The sequence below is a fragment of the Hemibagrus wyckioides genome, linkage group LG20, assembly GCF_019097595.1.
Source record: "Hemibagrus wyckioides isolate EC202008001 linkage group LG20, SWU_Hwy_1.0, whole genome shotgun sequence".
Classification (NCBI taxonomy): Eukaryota; Metazoa; Chordata; class Actinopteri; order Siluriformes; family Bagridae; genus Hemibagrus; species Hemibagrus wyckioides.
In genome coordinates this window covers 5,634,175-5,650,156 of record NC_080729.1, presented here as the reverse complement: position 1 = coordinate 5,650,156, position 15,982 = coordinate 5,634,175, and the positions used below count along the sequence as shown (strand labels likewise).

The window sequence follows — 15,982 nt, the reverse complement described above, 5'->3', positions numbered from 1 at the left end:
TACGCTATTTCTGCTGCGACACAATTAAATCCTCATCAGCGGAACAATGCACAGCCAACGCCAAACACAAAGCCAGTTCCAAACATGCCTTTGAATGGCTTTTCCTTTATTTGTACCTTACTGGAACAACTTTATTGTTGACTAAGGAATAGAGAGTCTCTGTTACATAATCAAAAGTTTGTATATTTAAATATAAATCAATAAGGAAGTATAGCATTTATATAGAGTTTAATTGAATGTTTGCACAGTGCTGGGTTTCTGAGTGCAGAAAAATAATACATTTAAAATATATCCTTTAAAAAAATATATTAACATTTAATTAGGCTATACCCTCAGGACAAGACAAGAAATATGGAAAACAAGTTTGTTATGAGCCTCTAAGACTCCAGATCTGATTTAAAGACAGCAATGAATGATCTGATCTCACCAGATGATGTGCATGACTGTGGGGTGTATGGTGATTATTACACCTGTCAAGGAACCAGAAGCTTTTTAAAGCAGAAAGAGGTAAAAAAAAAATTGTGATTATTGTGATTGTAAGCATACCAGCTATCAAAGGATATTTTTTATAACGTATTCAGACAAGGAGATCGTCACCATTTTTTTCCACTATTAATGAATACAACGTCATTTGAAATGTGAAATCAAAGACAAGTTTCGTTGCTAATTTATTGTGCAAACGTCATGTAATCCGCCAGTCATGTAGCAGCGGCGTAAATGCATAAAATCAATGGAGCTACAAGTCAGATCACACACCACAATGGGGGGAAAAAGTCACTGGTCTCAGTGACTTTGACCTTGGGTGGCATGTTTGTCGGTTCCAGATGGGTTTGTTTGCATTTTCCACAAAACTGCTGATCACTTAAGATTTTCATTCCACAACAGTCTTTGGAGTTTGGTGCAAACAGCAGAAAAAAAACCAAAACCAAAAAACAAAAAACTTCCAGAGATCTGTAGCTAGAAACACCTTGTTGTCGAGAGAGGTCAGAGGAGAATGGCTAGACTGTGTTAGCTGACAAGAAGGCTATAGCAATGCAAATAACCACTCTGTATTACCACGGTGAGCAGAAAAGCATCTCAAAACACATTGAGACTTGAGCTGAATGAGCTACAAGACCAGAAGACCACCTGAGTTTTTACAAATATCAGGCAAAAACTGGAAAACAAGCTTGAAGTGGGCACAGGATCTTTTCTACTCTTACTCTGGCAGATAGCCAATCAGGAAAAACTTTGTTTTTAGACTTTTCTTGGACTTATATATTGGATTTTTGTCTTCAGGAACATCCTAGAGCATCAGCAGTTTTAGAAACACTCAAAACCAGTCTGTTTGACAACCATGACATGATCAGGATCACTGAGTGAAGGGGGGGGGATATATCAATCATTGAAGCTAGACATATTAGGATTAGATCCACTGGTTTAAAAAACTTGATCAGGTTAAAAAAAAACCCCTGAAAGGGTAAACAGTAATAAACAGAAATGCTGTGTAAAGCAAATCAACAAGGTAAACATCCGATCCCCACAAGCCAGGACCAAAACGCTATTTTTGGAATTCAGAAAAAGCAAAAATGAGAGGAATGAGGAGTGATGGAGTGTCTTCCACTATGAATTTTTCAGCCTTCTCTTCCTTGCTCGATCTCATCATCAATAAAGCATCAGTGCTTTTGGGGAAAGTGGCACAGATGAATAAAACACATCATGTCTGTGTGCATATCTAGGGCAGCCTTCAAGTGCCTCATGCCCAAAAATATGTAACTTCTCAACGATTTGAATGAAAGGTGTACAGATTTTTTTACGATTTGAAGAGGGAGTGGAGGTGATCAGTAACCGTAAAAGAACGATCATTAGATACTATACCTAAGAGCTTTTCATTTTCAGTTGAAAAAACTAACTGAGGTAATTCAGACAGAAAGGCTTTTATAGTTCATAATATGACCAATTTTATGTTACTGCAGTAATAAAACAGCAACGCTTAACCATTTTCTCCTCTTTTTTGAGTTGTAAGTTGCACCAGTTCAATCTCAATCAGGGTATAAAAGTGGTCTTAAACTAAACTATACACTGACCAGGCATAACACTATGACCACATGCCCAATATTGTGTTGTTCCCCCTTTTGCTGCCCTGACCCGTCATGCACTGTGTATTCTGACACCTTTCTATCAGAACTAGCATTAACTTCTTCAGCAATTTGAGCAACAGTAGCTCGTCTGTTGGATCGGATCACACGGGCCAGCCTTCGCTCCCCACGTGCATCAATGAGCCTTGACCATCCATGACCCTGTTGCCGGATCACCACTGTTCCTTCCTTGGACCACTTTTAATAGATACTGACCACTGCAGACCGGGAACACCCCACAAGAGCTGCAGTTTTGGAGATGTTCTGATCCAGTCGTCTAGCCATCACAAATTTGCCCCTTCATCAAACTCGCTCAAATCCTTACGCTTGTCCATTTTTCCTGCTTCTAACACATCAACGTTGAGGACAAAATGTTCATTTCTGCCTGTTGCCACATTGCCATGATGAGGAGATCATCAGCGTTATTCACCTCACCAGTCAGTGGTCATAATGTTATGCCTGATCAGTGTCTATTGAGAGGAGTTTAATTTAAAATGTTGATTTCACCACATACACTTAACATACACTGTAACGAGTAGTGTGTCAAGATAAAAACGCAGAGTGACAGAGCATTTCACCATCACCAGCCAATTAGAAACCCAATCTGACAAACAGGAAACACTACAACCATGATTAAGATGATCATATGTCATATTATATAACTGCAGTAGAATCATTATTATAATGAAGAAAGAAATAACAGCTTTCTCATTCCCTCTTTCTCTCTTTTCATCTCTTACCACAGAGGGATCTTTGGATAATTATGAGATGCCACAGAAAGACAAACCTTTAATTAAATAGTACAGGAAGCATATGTTCACAAAGATAAGATTCTTCTTTCTCTAACCCAATATTCTCACTAACTCAAACAGTACAGCTAAAGCAATACAGGAAAGTTTGAGAGAAAACCCTGTAGAAAGTGTCCACTTAGACCAACTGTTCTTGGCTGACACCACATGTGGTCTGTTGTAGCTCATCTGCTTGATGAACACATACATGTCTATAACATGTCTGTTTTTCTTGCACTGTTTGCACTAGGGTTGCACATGATGACCTTTAACCGGCTAGGACAACTTACTTTCAGTCCTTAGCTGTGTGTTGTTTTGTAGCTCTGTGTTATTTTATGTAAGCACCAGGGTCCTGGAGAAATGTTGTCTCGTCTACTGCGTCAGCTATATATGGTTGAAATGACTATAAAAGCTTTGTGACTTGACATGTTGAGCATTTTGAGATGCTTTTCTGCTGACCATGGTTGTCCAGAGTGGTTATTTGGGTTAACGTTGCCTTCCTGCCCAGTAAAACTAGTCGTTCTCCTCTGACTGCTCTTTAATAATCTTCCATTTTGCTTTGATTTTTATTTATGCCCCCCCCCCCATTTTCCCCTAAATACGCGTAAACCAGTTAATTTCCTTTAGGCATGACCACTCTAATTCTTCATACAAATCCTGATAAAACCATCTGACCTGTAGTCATTATTTACATAAGTTAAATCTTCTTCTTCTTCTTCTTCTTTCGGCTTTTCCCTTCAGGGGTCTCCACAGCGAATCATCTCTCTCCACCTAACCCTATCTTCTGCATCCTCTACACTTACACCCACTAGCTTCATATCCTCATTTATTACATCCATATACCTCCTCTTTGGCCTTCCTCTTTGCCTCCTGCCTGGCAGCTCCATGTCCAACATTCTCCTACCAATATAGTCACTCTCCCTCCTCTGGACATGTCCAAACCATCTTAATCTGTCCTCCCTAACTTTGTCCCCCAAACGTCCAACATGAGCTGTCCCTCTGATGTCCTCGTTCCTAATCCTGTCCAACCTTGTCACTCCCAAAGAGAACCTCAACATCCTCAGCTCTGCCACCTCCAGCTCAGACTCCTGTCTCTTCCTCAGTGACACTGCCTCTAAACCATACAGCATGGCCGGTCTCACCACTGTCTTGTACACCTTCCCCTTGATTCATTTACATAAGTTAAATGTGTACAAAAAATACGATGTATAAAAATGTCCTTGATTTTAACCACTTTTTGCATAGCCATTTTAATTATATTTATCTAATTTCCTAGGAAATTCAGTTTCTACTAGTTCCTATTCTTGGCTAGTGTAATGAATCTAAAAGAAACTGAAGGATAACCTTGACCAAAACATCTCACCTGATTCATCATAGGTGGCCGAGAGCTTCTCCAGCATCTCCTTGTCCACGTTGAGGATCTGCTGCTGCAGGATGGATTGGTAAGATAAAAGACTGTTTTCCTTTTCTTTCTCATAACTCTGTACGTGCTGCTTCAGGACCTCGGGCAGGCGAGTTTTCACGTATTCTGCTGCCGCCTGGAAAGAGAAAAAGGATATAGTTGCTTCCCAATATTCAGCAGGGAAACTACAACTTTATTAGCTATTTTTTGCCTCTACTATTTTGGCTAAGCGGTGCCATCAGCGTGGCCCTGATACATTTCAGCATGAGCACCACTTTCATATATGAGTTGCCAAATAAAAACTAGAGAGAGACGTGTGTAGCATGCCAGATATTTAGGAATAACTCTTTAGCTTTAGATGTGAAAGTGACTGTAAGAGTGAAAGGGTAAAAAGAGACACATACATCTTTATGAAAATTCAGAATAGTTTGATTAAACTTACATTTGCATTTAATACATTTTACATTTAATACAACACCATCATTTGTAGTACTTTGTAAAACTAGGGTTTTATTAAACTTCATAATGCCCGCATAATTTTACTGGGGAATGAATCATAAAGCAACTGTAGCAAGAATAACAAAAGACTTTCTACATATTTTAATATTTTATTACTACAGGCTTTTGTTAGTGCTTTAATGCGGTGTACTATGGCGTCTTAATACTAACTAATAAGCTTTTTGTTTAAGACCCCATATTGCTACGTGATTGAAATACATGGACTGATATTTGGTTGATGCAAGAAACCCTAAAGAGACCCCATCAGTAAAAGACATCAAGCATGAGGCCCAAATATTAAAGGAGTAAGCATTCCAATAAAATAAGGAATAAGAGTTAATAAGCACCCTGACACATAGACAAACATGTTCAAAGTAGCTCCAGTAACTCCTGTCTGACCTCTAAGCACTGCTGGCATGAATAAATCAGCAGACAAACAGACAGTGATAGCAGGAAGAAAAGTGCATCGACAGCCAAATGCCGCCACTCTCCTGGCCCTCGTCAAGCTGAGCTGGAGAAATTGAAGTCGCTAACCATTTGGCCAAAGAGATAACAACCTGTGCAGCCTGGTACTTAAAACATTCATATATTCCCTTTCTCAGAAAAAGACATAGCAAAATACAGGGATCATTTGCAGAAAGGAAAAATGAACCTGCACTTGTAATTGCTAGGTAATTGCTAGCAAGCAAGGCTTTGTGTGATTAAATGCAGTAGCAGTAGTAGAGTTTTAGCCTGCACCCACTCTGTCTGGTGCTAAGCCAGGCCTAGCTAGAGGGTGGGAACTGGCAGTAACAAAAGTCTTTAATAGTACAAGTTTCTATTTTAACTCCAAGGAAAGTTTGTGTAGATACATCAGTTTTGTTGTGGAACAGCTAAAACAGAGGGTGCAATTTTATATAACATATTTTTAGTACCAATAATAAACCTAATGTTTCATTACTGAAGGCTCTCGATAGTAGATCACAGGCCATACTAGTGAGATCCACTGTTTTTGCCATTCCCACTCTCTCCTTTCTCTCCTGTATGCGTCACAGCATGAGCTTGTAAGGACATGTGCAAGCTCCAGAAGGATCTAACCTACATCCAGTCACAAAAACACCACCGCAGGTGCCCTACTGCGTTCCTGTTGTGCTCTGCAATTATTAGGCACTAACTTATCCAAAAAAAGCTTTGGATAGGGGTGATGTTATCCCGGAAGGGACCAGGCCCATCTGGACAGCAATGCTTTATCTCAATTAGTCAGGAGAACTTAAGGGGACACATACCACTGAATTTTAGAGGTTAAAAGGATGAGATTTCTGCTAATTCTTAATACCAGGATATATATTTGCATACTAAAAGCTAGAGCTGGTTCAGGGTTAGTCCAGACCTTCTAGGCTTTCTCAGAGGATCTGGTACTTTTTGTTGCAACATGTGGCCAAGGAATACATGCTTTCACTGGAACAATCCACTTGAATCAGATTGGAAACCTAATACAGGAAAGGGACTAGCCAATCAGATTGCAGCCTACAAGAGTCTAAGGCTTGAGGCCAGCTAAAAGGACAGCGAAGATATCAGACAGTTCATGTGCTGTGCTGTGAACCTACTCACGACTTCATATGCTCCTTCCATGGATCGAGGCTAAACAGAACTTTGGTCTTTTATTAATAACTTTCCGACTATAGCATCTCAGATATTTTTTTTTTTACAGAGGACATGGCAATTATTTTGTACCATTACCTAGTGATTTAAGGGTATGTGATAGGTGTGATTACATGACGATACAGCGTTGCATTGACAACGCACTGAATCACTCAAACAGGGAAGAACCTGCAGAAACTGGTTGTAATTTTAAAACTATTAGACAGACGTTCTCAGCAGATCAAAGGAGGAAAATGAAGGTTTATAGAGTGAACCTTTAACTTTATGGTTGCCTGTAAGCAGTGGGTGTTAAGTACACTGAGAATGTGCCACTCCGGAAATGGCAAGGACTGAGTTGGGGGAAAAAATATCAGTATAAGGCAGTGTGGGTGGGAAAGGAAGGGAGGTGAGAGAAAGGAGACTGCGAGACAAGGTTAAAGATAAGGCTACATGGAGTGTGTGTGTGTGTGTGTGTGTGTGTGTATAAGAGTTGTCAGTGGGGTGGTGATTAGAGTGCAGATAGATTCGGAAAAGCACCCAGGACTCGGAGACATCTTTATATCCTGCCAGAGCAGGAAGCTGACGATGTCTCCGGAATATATAAAGCACCCTTTTCCGGCTTGGAGATCTTCATCGAGCTGGTGCTTCAGGAACCTACAAAGCCGTACACACTACTATCTCACGCCTTCCGCCTGCTGATCTTATCGGGACAAATCCATTTGCTAGCAGAGATATGGATGGTGGCACCCCTGCCGAGGTGCTCCGAGCCTACTTCAGCCTTTTTCAGCACTGCAAGGTTTGCTCAGTCTGACCTTAACAAGACTCCGACACACACAAGTACAAGCACAAACACACACAGCTGCTGCTGGGCCTCAAATCCAAATGAACCGAGGACAAGTTTAACTCTATTGGACATGCTGGTGTGGCAAAACTTCCCTGTTGGGTTTAGACCATCCCTGCGTAGAAGTCACTCTGCCTACTCTCTTTGGAAAAAATGAGTTCTTTAAATAGATCTTTGGATAGTCTTAAAAACGTTCCAACATATAACCGTCACTCTGACAGAACCTCTACAGAACCTCAAAATTCATAAATCATGAGCCATGCTGAATATGATGGTAAGATATAACCACACATTTTCCCTCTGAAAGAAAAGAAACTCTCAGAAAGGATGAATTATTAAAATTAAAAGGTCCATTCATTAATGAAGCTGCTTTTAGACACGATAATTGGGTCTAAAAGCAGATTTTCTATGTATGTATATATATATATATATACTTTTACAAGGAAACTTGTCAAAACGATTGTTGGTGGTAATTTCACACAACCACACAACAGATGTGGAACAAAGATAAAGTTATAAGAAGCTGGAAAGTTCCTTTACTGTAGGTCTGAAGGGTTTTGACTGAACAAGGTCCAAGCCTTTGTTTAAAAAATTGCGAAACTGAAATGGATCCTGTCAGGAAGTGGCAAGAGCAGAGAGGAAAAAACAACAGTGGAACACACAATATAACACTGTAGGTATTAGAGGGGCAAGATGAAGGTACAAGATGAATCAAATGAACTCATATTCCTGATATGTTCATACATGTTTTCAACAAACGTAATACCTTTAGCTTTTTGTCTACAGTACACGGTTGTGGAGGAGTAATGATTTATATATCCCTCTATCTGGTGTCTCTCCCAGAATCTGGTTCATGTCTAGGCTTTATCCTCATGATAATTAAGGATTTAATCCTTGTCGTAACGCTGCAAAGACCTTAAAAGTTAAAAGTAAATACAAATAAACCTGAACTGAACTGAATGAAACGGTGAGATTAAATATGCAGAGGAAGCTTCACATTCTGTGCTAGTTACTGAAAGGTTGTGAGATTAAATCCTGGCCTTTCCGGAGATCTACTGTTGGTCCTTTTTAGATAAAAGCAACTGCCAAAAGAACAGAATATAAATTAGGCTTTAAATGAATCTTTTCTTAGCTTGAATTGAGCAATAAAGACTGCATACATTTACTTCCTAGGTCCGTCAAAGGTGCTTAATTGTTGTCGTCTCTGAGTGGGATCTGTGTTTAAGAGAGAAAATCTATATTAGCGCTTGGCAGGTATACAATAGGACACTCGCACATGCCGAAATGGCCCTTCAAAGGAGTTCAGTTATGCAAATTCTCTCCTTGAAATCTAATCAAAGCAGTCTGATCAGCTGGAGGCCACTGAACAGGATAGTTTGACTAAAAGGATGTGTCATATATATCCTGAGAAAGACACTAAAAGCAAGTGTGTGTGTGTGTGTGTGTAATGGCTAATTTCATTAAAGCAGGCAGCCGCTGTGCTCATCTCATCAGGGGGAAAGACGGTGTGTCACTTGTCACAGATCCTGCGTCCTCCTGCCTGCAAGTAATTGCGCACTGTCAAACACTGTGAACATACAAGCACCAGGCTCTTGAAAAGCAAAAGAGAAAGGGCTTTGTTCCAAAAATAGCCACCGAGTAGCCACTGCACGGTTTGATACTTGATCCCTCCATCAGAGTTTCGCTCTAGTGACCTTGAATAGCCGTTACAGATGGTAGAGCTGGGAAAAGTAACAGAACGACAAAATATTAACCTTCAGCCTCTATTCACTTCCTTTCTAACCGTATTTTAGTTTAGTAGAAAATGTAGTAGGGAAGGTGTACAACACAATGCGTGTGCTATTGGATATAACTTGTCTTTAACTACAGTTAATATTAGATTCTATTGTTATTAATTAAAAGGATGACTTCATGCTTTTTACAGTTACATTTAATGTTATGGAAGTTCCTTATGTAATAACTGCCAATGTTTCCTTCACCAGCCATGTATAATGCTCAGAAGACACCGCCCGAAGCGGGGCTCGAACCCGGGGTAGTTACGATCGCCCACGCACAGTTTATTAAACCCACTTGCAGAGTATATTAAAGGTGTTGCTTTATTCACACAACTAAAACAGAACACTGGACACGAGAGCGTGGGAACATGGAAACATAACAGCATCTGACCAAACAACAAACAAACTGTCTGATAAAGACAGCTACAAAAAGGCTGGTGTACTGTATATAGGACAAAACATTAGGGTAAATGGGGAACAGGTGACTCGGTGGGAAAGCAGAACAATAGGAAGGGCGTGGCACAAAACACCTGATACAGAAACAAAAAGCAGGCAAAGGTGAGTCACCTGCCAGCACCCCCACTAGTGGTCTGGCAGGGAACTGTCCCAGTAGCTCCTGACACCATGTCATTACCAATGTCATGAGTCTTAAACTGCTCGGCCTCTAACGGGGACTGGAGACTCCTTCCCTTCCTTCCAACCAGCTTCACCATTCATAATCAGAAGCATAAAGTAACAACGCTGTTTCTCGGATGTTCAACATCATCAACATCGAACGAAACTACATGCAAACAAATACATTTACACCTATCAGCCATAAGATTATGAGCAGTGAGAGGTGAAGTGAATAAGACTGATGATCTCCTCATCATGGCACCTGTTAGTGGGTGGGATATATTAGGCAGCAAGTCAACATTTTGTCCTCAAAGTTGATGTGTTAGGAGCAGGAAAAATGGGCAAGCGTAAGGATTTGAGCAAGTTTGACGACAGGTCAAATTGTGATGGCTAGACCACTGGATCAGAGCATTTCCAAAACTGCAGCTCTTGTGGAGGTGTTCCCGGTCTGCAGTGGTCAGTATCTATTAAAAGTGGTCCAAGTGTACGCTCAATAGTTTCACTCATGGGATGCAGTGACGTTTTTTACAATCCCGGTCTTAAACCCATTACCACATTCCTCTCTCACGCATCATTTCTTTCTTATGATGTTCATCACCAGCAAACCATGTTAAATGTCACACTTCTCACACCTTCACTGTCAACACCACCAGCTGAACAACTTCACAGATTGTTAAGAATAAGAAAAATCTTCCGGCGAACCAGACGCTTCCAGCTGGAACTGCCAGCTTTTAGAAAAACTAGTACGTTTGTGATTCAGCACATTTTATGTTCACACTCTTTGCGACAAAGAATTATATCGGTGTTGACAGGCTCTTCAGCGAAGGAGGAGGGGAAAAAAAAAAAGTGAGAAAAGGCGTGTGCTCGGAATCAAATCAGTTCGGATCTGAGGGCGCTTATCTGGATTCATCTTATCTGGAGTTAGTTCTTTTCAGCTCTGTTTAATCCCATTTATTAGGACATGAAAAGCCTCCAGAGATCTTAGATCAGCACTTTTCTGAGAAGGCTACGACCTCAAAAAAACAATGTTTTTCAATGTTGAAAAGGTCGCAGCAACATTCAGTAGCAAAAAAAAAAAAAAATAGTTCACAGATCTTGAAACATTTCTTCCAAAATCCAAGTTGAGAGAATGTGTAAAAGCTGCGTACTTGGACGGCCACATGAAAAAACAAACGAAGCCCTATTTCGGATCAAGTTTTCCCCACAGACTGATAAACACGGCACGTAAAACACAGGAGAGAACGGAGTGAAAGAAGAAAAAAAAACCCTGCTGTTAGTAGCTACGGAAGAGCAGCTGGATACACTTGACCGAGGATAAGACTAAACTCTGGGATGAAAGATCAAATCATACGTCTTCCAGCGCTGCAGAACAAACACTTCATGCATCAACACACCCTCCTACAAGCGAGTTATGATAATGAACATTCGAACACAACTCTGCAGCGCAAGCATCCATCTTCCTGTAAAATATTCCTGCTACGTCTGCGTTAACAGAGCGAGGAATTCCAAACATCTCAACCTGCTCCAAGTGCTGATCGGTTACACATGTGTGGTGACATTTTCTGAATAGACTCGCAGTTATGCAGAGCTTCAAGATTTATGAAGTCCAGATGCCTTGCTGCTGCTAATTAATGTTTCAGAAATTAGGCATAAAATGTTCATATCACAATCAACGTTTAGTACCTGTTTAAGTATGAATGCGATTATTTTAATCTACGTGCATGCGAATTGCTAGTAAACCATGCTAGCTTGTAAAAGCTGATAAAAATTATTTTTCTAGTTTTTGAATTAATTAAGCTTTAAGTCTTTGTATTGGGGCAGAGGTGGTTCAAGTGGTTAAGGCTCTGGATTGTTGATTGGCGAATCAGGGCTCAAGTTCCAGCACCACCAAGCTCCACTGTTGGGCAGGCCCTTAACCCTCCCTGTTCCAGGGGCGCTGTATTACAGCTGCCCCTTCGCTCTGACCTCAACTTCCTCAGCGAAGAAGTGCTGTAATGTATGTGTGGCGATAATAAAGGCGATAATAAAGGCTTTATGCCCTCAGTTCCTCTTAAAACAGTCTTGAACACTTTTCTGGCCGCTGCATGATTTCATAGCTGTGTCCCAAATGACATATTAAACATTATACACTATCCAATTACACTCGGCTTTTTTACTAGCAGGATGTATAAGCCCTTTCCCAGTCGATGGCAAATGACGCAAACGCAGGTAATCCGACACGGCAAGCTTGAGCAGAATACAGTGAATTTTTAAAAATATAAATCACACGACATGCCTCTCCTCGCTGTCTTGCTTGTTTCTTCGTCAACTGCGACTTGTTCCACGCCCTTCCAATTTAGTTAAGTAAAAAAACAAGACCACCTTCTGATCCAGATGTGAAATCAAAAATCAGGGTAGATCGATTTATTTCGTCTGGATTTTCAACAGTAATGACTGTGTATTCCTGACTGCAACAATATCTTCTGTGTTCCATATCACCATATTCCTACTGGGGAAAAAAAAGAGGACACAAAATCTCTCCACGCTCTTGAGCACCACTCTAACAGGGAGCTGCATGTTGGCACACATACACCGGTAACACATGCCACAGTTTGGGATTGATGGTCCCCTGGGCCTTCCTTCCCCAGAGCTTGTGCACAGTACATCTCTTTAGCTCCGCTGTCAATTAATGCTGCTACTGGCACTATCTGAGCCTGGCAGAACAAGCCAGTGTGTGTGTGAGTGCAAGCCTAAGGGAGGGAGCAGGCAGTGTTTCTGCCTCAAGTATATCTGTCAGGTGCTGATAACGCACACACCCACGCACACCTTAACTTCTACACCAGCAAACACAATGACAGCCTGCATATTATTCACGACCCGGGCTTATTAAACTGTAACCGTTTGGAGAGAGCTTGCAGATTCGGGGTGCGGAGGAGGAAAGCTGGTGTGACAAGCTGCACTGTGAAACAGAGAAAGAGAGGGGGATATCGAAGAGAAGGAGCAGTGATACGATAGCATCGAGCTTCGTCGTGTGAAGGCCATATCTCAAAGAGAATGGAGGAGAACGGTGGCAGTGAAAGTGTGAGGGAGGTGAACAGAGATAGAGGCAGATGGATAGAGACAAGAATAGCATTTAAAAAATAACTAGTTTGGATAACAAGAAAAATACTAGTAGGCAGAGATCAGAATTTTATAACACCGTATCCAAACCTGGAGGCACAAACCCACATTAGGGAATCATTTTATTTTCAAATGTGATTTAATTTGTTTATTTTAGCGCTCTAAATGCGAGGAAAAATTGTGTGCGCAACTATTCAAAATAATACAAATAAGTCACATTTAAATGAAATAAATGCTATTTTTCCATGATGCATTGCAGAAATATAGGTATTAAATAATCCTCCTTAAAAACACTGAGTGACTCTGAGTCAGTGGAAATACAGAAGTAAATAAATAAAGAAATAAATAAACACAAAATATGCTAAAACAATTCTTAAATATGACATTGCAAGTCCTAAATTATAAATATCAAATCTAAATAAATAAAAAAAAATGAAATAAACAAAGAAGGCAAAACATTTCTTAAATTTAAATGAATTCCTAAATTCTACATCTGAAATATAAATAAATAAATAAATAAATAAATAAATAAATAAACAAAGAAGGCAAAACATTTCTTGAATATAAATGAAGTCCTAAATTCTAAATCTGAAATTAAAATAAATAAATAAATAAATAAATAAATAAATAAATAAATAAATAAATAAACAAACAAACACAAAAATATGCCAAGGCATTTTTTGAATATGAATGAATTCTAATTTTTAAGTTTAAAATAAAAAAACTGAAATAATTCTGTCTTTTGAAGTCCTAAATTATAAATATCAAATATAAATAAATAAATAAACAAACAAACAAGCAAGGCAAAACATTTCTTGAATATGAAGTCCTAAATTTTAAATCTGAAATTCAAACAAACAAACAAACAAAAATAAATAAATAAAAATAAATAAATAAATAAATATGATTAAAGACAAAAAATATGCCAAAGCATTTCTTGAATATGAATATGAGTTTAATTTTTAGGTTTAAAATTAAAAAATCTGTAATAAAAAATAGTCAGGAATTGGAAGTCACAGAAAATTCTAAATGTTTATTTGGATGAATTTGTACAAAATTACATTTGGAAACCCGTGCCTTGGCATATATTAGTGAATGGAAGGGTTATTTATAGCCGCATATAAAGACCAACAATAAAAATGTCAGGCATGATTGTTAGTGACTCCATTTAATTTTACCATAGTCCTGCCCAGTTGATTTCTATTGGCCCAAAAGACAGAAGGTTGTTACTTGCCGAAAATAAAAGCTGTAAAAAGTCTTTCATGCCCTGTGACCTTTCCCCTTCAGTGAATTCTTTGAAATTTTATTCTTCTTTGTTAAACAATCCTTTAGCTGAAAAACAAAGTATATTTTAAGGCATTTCTACAATACTGCTTTAGCAATGGGTCAGAAATGCTAACCTGAAAACCTGAGTACATGTTTATGTACTCACAGCTCATAAAAATGTACTCAGGTTTGATTCATTTGGATGACAATTAATTTGGATGACAATACAGCAGTGCTTCTTACGCAAATTGGGAATTCAAATCAGCCGTGTAACACGAGCTTCCACTGCCCACACCCTGGTACTAAACCAAGCACAGGGGATAATCCTTTATACAGAATCCCATCCAAAACTGCAAGGATGTGAATCCAGTGCTGCTGAATCTTTACAGAAGAAAGCAGCAAATTCATACTTAACAAATCACTAGAGGTCACATGACAGCATATTCTCATTCGCATATTCATTGAAATGTCAAATATTGGCATTATATCAAATCATGCGACTCATTCCATTAACATTAATGCTAGTTCAGTACATTCTGTATTTTTTTTGCTATTTACTCATTTAAAAGCAAAACACAACCATTATGAGCTAAGAACCATTAGAATAAAAATGCTAACCCAAATTATGGAATCATCCAGAGCCGACGAGCTTTGGATCTCTGATGAGATCCAACAACAAAACCGAGCAGTCTGTTATGATAAACTCAGTAATAAATGTTTCTGGTGATGAGTGTTGTGCACTTCAGTGGAAAATGCTTTTGCAGACTCCTGGCAATTTAAGAGTCAGTGAAGTGGTCCAGCTGAATGAGGTTGACTATTAACTTGCTTAAATGAGCCGTGTCTTACTTCAAAGGAGATAAAGAGATGGGAAAGCCGTGCGATGTGCTGGAGAATGGAAAAATGGATGAGGGAATGGAGTGAGAGAAACGTATTCTTTAAATCAAATCAACTGGGAATGAAGGAGTGATTGCACCAGCAGTGAGAAAAGGTGACCATTGTTGCTGAAAAATGCACTGATGCTTTCTGACAGAACAGATGCAGGAGGAAAGTGTCCATTTGCTTACTTAAACACGGGTTAAGACGACTGGTTTCCAACCTGTGACTTAATTAATATGTTATGCTATACATGTGTACATACTGACATTATGGAATAAAGATTTACAGGTGCAACACTCTTGGCAATGTTTATTATGTTAAATTACCCGTGTCCTCTTCTATAATTACTTCAGAATAAACTAGACTACAGCTGGTAAAGTATTACTCAACCACAAGCAACTGTTTTAGATGCCACAGGTCCACTATATAAATTGCCTTGATTACAGAAAAAAGTCTGGATAAGCGACTAACAACACCGCTTCATGCTTAACCATGAGTGATCGCTATAAAAATAGCGCATCGATTTCTTTGTTTCTCTAGAGCTGTTGTCAAGACCATCGATGACCAGGACTAGCAGAGATCGAGCCAAAGTGAGAGTCTTAAAGGGGTTGAGACCGAATCAAGTTCAAATCCAACTGAAAGCAAAAACACGTCAAGATTAAGACTCAAAACAATGAAATTATTTTCAAAACCAAGCTTTTACTCAAGTTAGTTGGCTCTATGCATCAATTGATACAACAATTATGCTGTTTTCTACATATGCTGTTTAGCTAAGCTAAAACTAACCCCAAACTACCCTTCTGATAATGTAGCTAGCTGCACTAGAAGATACTAAGAAAATTAGCTACACTATAGCAACAATCTGAGGGACATTTTTTTAGTTTATCGTGCAGCTACTTTACTGCATACATTCTACAGTGTACACAGGTTTATAAACCACTCTCACCCTCAACCTTGACCAATTTCCCGGTCCATGCTGATCAAAAGCATCCTGATGCTACCACCACCATGCTTCACCTACCACTAAAACCTATACAATTATTTAAACAATGCTATTACATTTACAGCATTAGGCAGACACCCTT

The 15,982-nt window shown here is 39.3% G+C and overlaps 1 protein-coding gene across 1 annotated transcript in view; it reads right to left on the bottom strand.

The window, feature by feature from the left end:
• The window catches only part of ppm1lb (protein phosphatase, Mg2+/Mn2+ dependent, 1Lb), a 75,691-nt gene that overhangs the window by 12,112 nt on the left and 47,597 nt on the right, over positions 1 to 15,982 (bottom strand). The window contains exon 2 of the mRNA XM_058418346.1: positions 4,269 to 4,443. Within this exon, the coding sequence (XP_058274329.1) occupies positions 4,269 to 4,443 (175 nt within the window). The remainder of the gene's footprint in view (positions 1 to 4,268; positions 4,444 to 15,982) is intronic.